Source organism: Chelonia mydas, chromosome 4 (assembly GCF_015237465.2).
Source record: "Chelonia mydas isolate rCheMyd1 chromosome 4, rCheMyd1.pri.v2, whole genome shotgun sequence".
NCBI classification, from domain to species: domain Eukaryota; kingdom Metazoa; phylum Chordata; order Testudines; family Cheloniidae; genus Chelonia; species Chelonia mydas.
In genome coordinates, this window is record NC_057852.1 from 20789116 (window position 1) to 20798298 (window position 9183).

The window sequence follows — 9183 nt, forward strand, 5'->3', positions numbered from 1 at the left end:
GACAAGCAGCATCCAACAGTCCTCATGCCTGCTGCCCTGACCCTGTCACAACTCAGGCAATCTGCTAGTTCACCACCCCTGGCATTACCACTTGGTAGGGGAAACCAGGCCCACCTTCTCCTCAGGGTCCCAGTCCAAGTCCCTTTACCAAGGAGTCAAGATCTGCAGCTTCCCTAACTTTACTGCTCTCAACCCTGCACTACTTCCTACCTTGCTTCCACTCTTCCTAGTCAGACCCCTCTCTCCTAGGTCTCAGGGATTCCTCTCTCTCCTTCCCTCTTACCCCAGGGAAAAGTGACCACCACTGTTTGATTTATCAACTCTGACAATACATCGTTAATTGCTTACTACAGTGCTAGTTGTTGAGCAATAAGCTGTCTGACCCTGCAACTCTGGCAATGTTTGAGCAACTGGAGGGAGAAGCCTCGACTACTAAAAATAAATTAGAAATGTGTCCTAAGTGGGGAAGGGCACCCAAAACACTATGGCTGAATCAAATCAATTCAAGTCCATCGGCTGAAACACCACGCTTGTGTCACTGAAATGCTAGTGGGGGTGCTGAGAACCATTGAACCAAACTGTAAACCCTGTATATGATGGAAATCACTTCAAGCCAGGGGTGCTGCCACACCCGCAGCACCACTAGTTCCAACACCTATGCAAGAGTCTGATTGTGCCATAAGCATGTTTACCAAGCTCTTCCGTCCTCTGTTTCTAATAAGATAAAATCAGTAGTCATTGCCATCAGACAGACCCATAATTCACCAAAGAGTTATGAGGTCGCCACTTTCTAGCACCACTAATGTGGGCTGGATTTGAACTGGTGACCATAGCCCAGATCCTCAAAGGTATTTAGGCATCTAGCTGACTGAAATTAACTAGTTAAGCACCTAAATACCTTTGAAGATCTGGATCTGTAGCGTTATCTATCCCATGAGCATTCCAGTTCCATAGGAGTATTATTTTTAAAAGTTTACTGTTTTGAATTTGGGTAGTTCAAGATGTCAAAACCCATCTTGTTCTTTAAACAATGTAACAGGATGGTCACCAAGAGATTTGCTTAAGATCCTGTAGAACTGAGAAAGAGCACACGATTTACAGATAATTTTAACCTACAAAAAATCCTTTGTGGTTTTGTATTCATTGGGCAGAGGCCAGTGCTTGGAATTCATGGCTATTTTGGAAATGTAAGGAAGAGAAGTAACCCTATGGAACTGGATACCAATTCACTACATTTTAGACATGACAGTGAAGGAACTGGGGATACACACCTCAATTGCTGACAACTTGACCTTGCTGCATCCTTAGAATTCAGGCAGTGTCCACAATAATATGACAGAGCACTTTTTATTGCGAAGTATCCTAAACCATCTTGCTAACTGCAATATATACAAACATCACCATGTTCACCACTGAAGCAGATTGTTTTGGAGTAGATCAGGGCAACTACTAAACAAAACCAAACCAAAAAAACTACTACACAATTGTTTAGGTCAGGAAACGAAAAGTACCATCATATTCAGTTGAAACCACAGATTAAAATTAGATACTCCGACTAACATTTGTCCTGATTTGGATCCAAGATAGACACTTCAAATATTATATAGTTTAAAAATTGCAGCCACATTGGGGGATAGTGTTTTGAACTCAGATATTAATCTCAAATAGAGTTCAGTTGCATAAAACTGATCTGAAACAAGCTTAGTTTGGAAAGAGTAATGCAAACAGACATACTGAGGATTTTTCTGGTGTGGTGTTCTGGGGGCTCAGAACTGGAATTGTATTGCATATAAAGCTCCTTATGCTGGATTCCTAGAGGAAAAGGGGAAGAATAAATTTACATAACACGAATGCCCTCCCCCCTCCCTCCTCACACAGTTCAGAAATCTTCTCAACTCTACATTAAATTTCTTATTCCAGCAGGAGAATCTTATTTTCTTTACCTGCAACAAGCAACATTTTACCAGAAGAAACAGAGCATGACTCTTAAGACCTTTATTCAGGGTGGATGAAAAATCAATGATTTTTTTATCAAAAAATCCAATTTAAATAAAATCAGTTTCTTTGCAAAAATAAACCTGTTTAAAATTAAATCTGAATTTAATACAAAATGTTAATTCCAGAAATTATAATTTAGTTGTAAATGTGAAACAAATTTTTATGAGAAGTTTATGTATCCAAAACATTTAAAGTTAATTCTTTAGTTAATAAGCAATATATCAGTCACCATTTTGACGTACTAAAACAATAAAATTGATAATCTGAAAATATTAAGCTATAGAATCGCTTAAATACATGTATATATTTATAGCGTACTCTCCTAGGTAGCAAAAAGACATACCAAATCTAGTGTAAGGCCCTATTTAGTTGTAAATCAACATTTTTAATGGTTATGTTAATCAATGAGAATGCATCTTGCTTGAGAAAATAACTGAAGTACAAATAGAAAAGCTGATTAAAGTTGGTGATTTAAATTGCCTTGATTTAAATCAAACCACAGTGATATTATTAGTAAATATTTAAATGATGATAGCACCCAAAGGCTGCCATGATCTAGTTGTCAGTCAGTCAACCTGTTCCCAGATCAGGGGTGGGCAAATTATGGCTCAAGCCATTTTAAGCTGGCCCACGAGCTCCCGCTGAGGAGTGGGGTCTGGGGCTTGCCCCGCTTTGGTGTGCCACTGGAGCACAGAGTCAGGGGCCGCACTATGAGGCTCCAGGAAGCCACGGCACTGCCCTGCTCTGGCTCCTATGTGCTCCAAGGACCCCACTCCAATGGCCCCCTCCAGCGCCCCAATGGGAGCTGAAGGGGCGGTGCCTGCAGACAGGGCAGCACACAGAGCCACCTAGCTCTCTGCATAGGAGCTAGAGAAGGAACATGCTGCTGCGCTTCTGGGAGCCACTTGAGGTAAGCACCACTGGGAGCCTGCACCCCTGAGCCTCTTCCCATGCTCCAACCCGCTGCCCCAGCCCTGATCCCCCTCCTGAACCCTAAACCTCTCATTCCCAGCCCCACCCCAGAGCCCACACCCCCAGCCAGAGCCTGCAACCCTTCTTGCACCCCTGATCCCCCTCCTGCCCTCTAAACCCCTCAGTCCCAGCCCCGAGGGCCCTCCTACATCCCAAACTCCTCATCCCCAGTCCCAGCCCAGAGCTCACACTTCCCAGCAGGAGCCCTCACTGCCCCATGCACCTCACTCCTCCACCCCACCCCAGAGTCCCCCCCCGCACCCTGAACTCCTCATTTCTGGCCCCAGCCCAGAGCCCTCACCCCCTCCTGCACCCCAACCCCAATTTTGTGAGCATTCATGGCCCACCATACAATTTCTATTCCCAGACATGGCCCTCAGGCCAAAAAGTTTGCCCATCCCTGACCTAGATTGAAGTTGGCTTCCTCTTTCTTCACTATTAAAGTTAGTGGTGGGGGGGGGGAGGCGGAGGGAAGTAGCGCTTGAAATTCTTGGGGCAGATCCTAACCCAGTGTAAATGGTCATGGCTCCATCAAAGTCCATGGTTCTATGACAATTTACCTCAGCTGAGGTAATGTTTTGCAGACTACTGCTCTGGAGGCTCCAAACTGTGTTGTGTGGGCCACTGGTCACAACAAACATTCTTCTGGCAATCCATGGAGAGCGAGCTCATCATATGACATGTTACTCCCTTGTTTCCAGCTGTTACATTAACTACTTTCTCAATATCATTTTCTCCTGAAAACTAGTCATCATTGACATGGATATTATGGAACTAAATATTGCCTCATGTACCACTTCCCTGCTGTCTGTATTCCCTGGGGTCCACAATACATAATTTAAGGACTGCTGCTCCAAAAGAAATCAAAGACTGTTAATGCTGCACCTGATAACTTGGGTTTTTTTTTGTGTTTTTTTTTGGTGCTACAAAGTTTAAAAGGGATGCATTTAACATTTATATGATGAATTACTACCACCTACACATAGGAGCTATTTCAGGCACATTCACTTTCTTGTTCATCTCATCTCATCTCACAGCTGCTCCCTCTATTTTTGGGTGTGGGTGTTCTGTTCTTCCCGTTACTGGAAGCATGGGGCATCTCAATACATTCTGCTTTTTAGATGGCAGACTCCAGAGGAAGCGCAGAATACAGAAAGGAAATTAATTAGGAGTCTCACTCAGTCAGCAGGGTTTAAAGTGTACAGCAGCCTGAGGCAATTCCCTGTTTTGACTAGGCTGTCAAAACATTTAAATTGGTGTCCCTGTTTCCCTCTCTCTTTGCCCCATCCCTACTCCACCCCTCTGGGGACTCTATTTTTTGAGCCTTTGTTAGAGAAGAGATGCTGTCAGATTAGCAAACTGTGCCTTTCTGAACGGATCTGTGGCCCTTCCTAGTGTTGACTGTCAGATGATATACAGTTATGTCTGAGTAGAAATCTCTCCGAAATCCTTGGCTCATCACTCATATAGTGAGCTAGAATGCTAGTGTTGTATATAAACAACTAAATATATATATTTTTGGGTGTCTGGAAAATCCTGCTTTATCTGATGACAGAAAAAAAAATCTTTAGTAAAAAGAGTTGTAGGTCTTAGTAGCTTTAGTTCTATTGCTGTACCAAAGTGCCTCTATACCACAAGTGAGTGGCTATGCTCTCACAAACAGGGAAAGAGACAAAAGCCACAATGATCTGAATATTTTGCACTAACATTAAAAGGATTGGAGACATTTATTATATACAGGTTATTATAATGCCCTCCTTACTGTAGTACCTAGGTTCTTTCCAGTAGTGCATTAAGCTGTGTGACTAACACATGCAATCATAGACACTAACTCCATGGGTTCTTCGCAGCTCCAGCACCCACAGAATAAAAAGAGGGGGTGCTCAGTACCCACCAGCCATAGTGGTCCCGGCACCAGGGCTGGCTGCCAGTCAGCTGTTTGGCGGGCCCCGGGGTTGACTGCAAGTCAGCAAGTGGCTGGCAGTAGACAATCGGGGCGGGCAGGTGACAAGAACAGGCAGAGCATGGGTGGAGCACCCACCGGGAAAGACAAAACTCAGCACCTGTGAAGGTAATAGTGTTCCTGGAGGAAAGCTGCGTGCAGAGTGATTCTCTTTTATACACATGCTACTATATTTATACATTAGTAAGTCAACATCAAGAAAGCACTCCTTGCACATGAAGCAGAAGGTGATGAGGTCTGTAATGGTTCTTATTTCCCTTGCAAGTTCATTCCACAGTCTGGGATCAGCTCCCAACAAAGCTCTAGCTCCTGTACAGAAAAGGTTTACCCTTGAGACAGACAGCTCCAATGTGATAGAGGAGTTGAGCCATTAACCGCGGCTCTCACCTTGGAGCTGCCTGACCTATTCCCAGGATAAGCCATTCACAGTAGAAATTCACAAATATACCCTTGAGTCAAAGCAAAAATAAATCTATTATCACCTCTTCCCATCATCACCACCAATCTGACTTGCTATACTTATAAATTAATATGGTCATCTGTGCCTATCATGGGGGTCCACTGACCATAAGCAGCACCTCCTGCTGGCCATCCTGGGCATTAGCTCTGTCAGCTTGCACTCTCCCTCTGGTGTAGTCTTCTACTATCTTGTCTTGGTTTATGGCCCCACTCTCTCCCAAGTCTGCAGCTTCCTCTCTAGTGAGATGACTGGAGAGCCAAGCCACAAAGTCATCCCCTCCAGGAAATTCAATCTTTCCAGACCTGCTTCCTGGTGCCTCCAATGCACTTGCTACTCCGCAGTGGCTGGTAGGGAAACCAAGGCCCACACTCTACACTGGGTTCTAAGCCAGGGACCTTACAACAAGCAGCCGCAGTCCCTGTACAGTTCTACCTCTTACTGCTATTTCCCTGGTTTCTTTGTACACATATAGCTTCCCACTTCTCTGGGTTTGCCAGCCTCCAACTTCCTCCACTCAAAGGGTGACTGCAGCCTGCAACCCTTCTCAGCAACCAGCTACAAAGCTAGGTACAGGCTTTCTGTTCCTGCACAGGTGAGCCAGTCCTTAATTAGCTGCCTTCCACCTAAATCTCCCCTGCTTGCAGCCTAATTAACTGATTGGGCCCACCTGGCACAATCCAGCTTTTGCTGGGCTAGTGTGTGAGGAACACACCTCATCACAGTGCCTCACAATACTTGTTCTGCTACATACTTCCTGTGGTACAATTAATGTTGTTTCAGCTAAATCCACAGTTTTCCTCCAACACCCTTCACAGAAAGATTTTTAAAGCTATTTCCATTATAAAATATTCACCATGCTATTTCTACTAGCTGAAGTTTTTAAAACTAGAAGGAAGCAAGCATAATCAAGCTTTAATGGTGTATGTTCTACCAGGTTATTTGCCAATCTGGAGTATTTATTTATAACTTTTTAACTGTTAATTATTAAAGATCCCATCACATTTTCTGGAGTATCAACATCCAGATAAAGTTTCAGTACATTCTGACTACTTAAATTCCCTCTGCAGATTCATTTGGATAATATGTTCTTTGTCATCATATTTAAGCACCAATATATAGTTTGCATAGCACCTTGGGAACCTTTTGGCTAAGAAGCATGTCTAAGAAGGTTATGGCACAATGGCTTTTCTGATGTTCCTGGAAGTGTGGCTGCTGTCTTGGTCTCTTTTGTTGATTGGGTTGTTAATTTCTCTGGCTAAGCTAAAACTTCACCCCCTCCCAGATAAGAAAAGTAAAGAAAATATAAGTTCAGACAGAAGCAATTCTTTACCTCAGGGGTTCTCAAAAATTTCATTGCACTTTGACTCCCTTCTGACAACAAAAATTACTACACAACCCCAGGACGGGGGAACGAAACCTGAGCCCACCAGAGCCATGCCACCCAGAGGGAGGCAAAGCCGAAGCCCCAGGACTTCAGCCCCAAGAAGGGAGGGCCTGTAGCCTGAGCCCTGCCACCCAGAGCCAAAGCCCTTAAGCTTTGGCTTCGGCCCCAAGCAGTGGGGTCCAGGCTTTGGCCCCAGCAAGTCTAACATCAGCCCTGGTGACCCCATTAAAACACAGTCACGACCGACTTCGGGGTCCTGACCCACAGTTTGAGAACCGCTGCTTTACCTGCTTCCTCTCTTCCTGAACAAGAAATTCTTCCTCGCTACAGGGACATCCCTTTTCAAGGGGAACTTATGCCCAGCCTCTACCATGAGCTCCAGCCTTGGTGCTCTGGACAATAAAGTGGGCATGAGGTCTCCATACATCTCTCCCTCAAGACTACCTTCTTTGCTTTGCCATTATCCCTGAATTTCCCTCTTGAAACTTGGCTCTTTACCCTGAGATGGTCTTTGCTATCTTACCTTCTGTTGTGGGGTTTTTTTAATTGTTTTTGGACTAGAGAAACTTAAACCTCCTGCGTCTTTCCTGGGGAGTCTCCACAAGAAGTCTTGCTCCTCCCCCAACTATTCTGAGGGAAGGGAACTGTTTATATCCTCTGACGCTCCTTCACAGAATTCCTCACTGTGACAGCCTCCATTCCCATCAGATCCGGAAAGTACTACTCCCAGAATTCAATCCACTCTGGGCTGACACTGGGAACTGGTAGTGCTGGGCCTGGAGACCACCTTTAAGGGCCAGCATGCCCTGTTACAGGTATGATCTGAATGACATTACAGGTGTTAGATTAGACACAGGAGGGCTCTTCTATTTTCCCCTGAATATAGAAACATGGAAAATTACAGGTTTTGAATTTTAAAAACCCAAACAGAGTAAGGATAACAGAACTTGAAGGAAGGAGAGATTGAAATAGCAGGAGAACATGGAGGAGCTGCCCAACCTGGGCCCAAAGAGTATTCATAGGGACTTTTAGCAACATCTATGGCCATGTGCCTGGGACTGACAAAGAGTTAAAAACAGCAGGTGCAAAGAAGGATTTTTAATATATGAGAGGCCAGCTGTTATGTGGGGGCTCATTATGGAAAGAGAGAAGTTGATTTGACTTGGGCATATTGCTGCGGAAGAGTGAAGGCTTAAATTAGTAGCCCTGAACCATCATCATGCTTTCTCTAAAAGGAAATCACACTAGCTTTGTGAACTCTGATGCCTCTGCAAAGGAATTCGTGTGGCTTTCTATTGCCAAACGCTCATAACATTGGTTTATATTTCTTTCCCACTAGTAGTTGCCTTCCTTATCCCAACAGGATAAACAAAACCACTTCTAACTCCAGCCCCAAGATGTCCAAGCAAGGACGTGGTGATTCGTCCGGTGCGAAACTCCATATTTCCCTCGGTCTCCTCATGGGAGCTGTGATTAACTGTGCAGATAACACAGGTGCCAAGAACCTGTACCTCATCTCAGTGAAAGGGGTTAAGGGGCACCTGAATAGGCTGCCAGCTGCTGGTGTAGGCGACATGATCATGGCTCCTGTCAAGAAGGGCAAGCCTGAGCTCAGGACGAAGGTGCACCCGGCAGTGTTAATTTGGCAACGGAAATCGTATCGGAGAAAGGATGGGGACAACGCAGGAGTGATAGTACATAACAAAGGGGAAATGAAAGGCTCAGCAATCACAGGCCCCGTGGCTAAGCAATGCACAGATCTGTGGCCCAGGATAGCCTCCAATGCTGGCAGCATCGCATAAACCTGCTCCATCCTCGTTGTAAAGATAAAATACAAGTGGTTGCACCAAAAAAACCAAACAAACGAACAAACAAAAACCCCTCCAGCAGCTAGTAATCCAACCCTTGAAAATTATTAGAAACTGCTATTTGCAGTATAATGATACTAGTCTAATTAGGAATGATCACTGGGGAAATAAGGTTGAGTGGCCAGTCAGTAAATTGGACTCCAATTTTCTCACACACTATTTCAACTGGATAGAGACACAAGTTATAGTATTTATGTATTTTACTAGCAGGTTAACATTCATACCACTCTTTTTTTTTTTTTTGAGTGGTATCAGAATCTTACACATTTATAAGTTAGTGTTTATTGTTTTCCGTTAAAACAGGCTTGATTTCTTTATACAGTGTGAAATAGAAGCATGTCACCCATTGATTTGCAGGACACAGCTTGCTGCAGCTGCCCCCACTTCAGCCAGTATCTTAGTACATTTCACTGTCTGCTTCTTAAAATAACAAGTGCTGCTTCTCCCTTTTTCATATAAATGAATTTATAGGGTGCAATCTGTCAATTTCCAGTCATCTCTTCCCCCTCCCCGCCTCCAAAACCCACCTCTCTTGTTA

General features: G+C 44.3%; 2 protein-coding genes across 4 annotated transcripts in view; one reads left to right on the forward strand and one right to left on the reverse strand.

Annotated features, from left to right (window-relative positions):
* The window catches only part of MAPK10 (mitogen-activated protein kinase 10), a 318269-nt gene extending 312304 nt beyond the window's left edge, over positions 1 to 5965 (reverse strand). Inside the window, exon 1 of one of the 3 annotated variants that reach the window (XM_043545070.1) lies at positions 5500 to 5964. The gene's annotated coding sequence lies outside the window, so the exon portion shown is untranslated. Of the gene's footprint in view, positions 1 to 5499 lie in introns of all 3 variants that reach the window. The other 2 variants (XM_043545075.1, XM_043545085.1) reach the window with 2 other exon arrangements.
* A 2196-nt stretch (positions 5966 to 8161) lies between these two features.
* On the forward strand, positions 8162 to 8817 carry LOC114021067 (60S ribosomal protein L23). Its single transcript, XM_027828955.3, has one exon. It carries the CDS (start codon positions 8175 to 8177, stop codon positions 8577 to 8579), a length of 405 nt encoding a protein of 134 aa, XP_027684756.1. The 5' UTR covers positions 8162 to 8174; the 3' UTR covers positions 8580 to 8817.
* Positions 8818 to 9183: the final 366 nt, after the last annotated feature.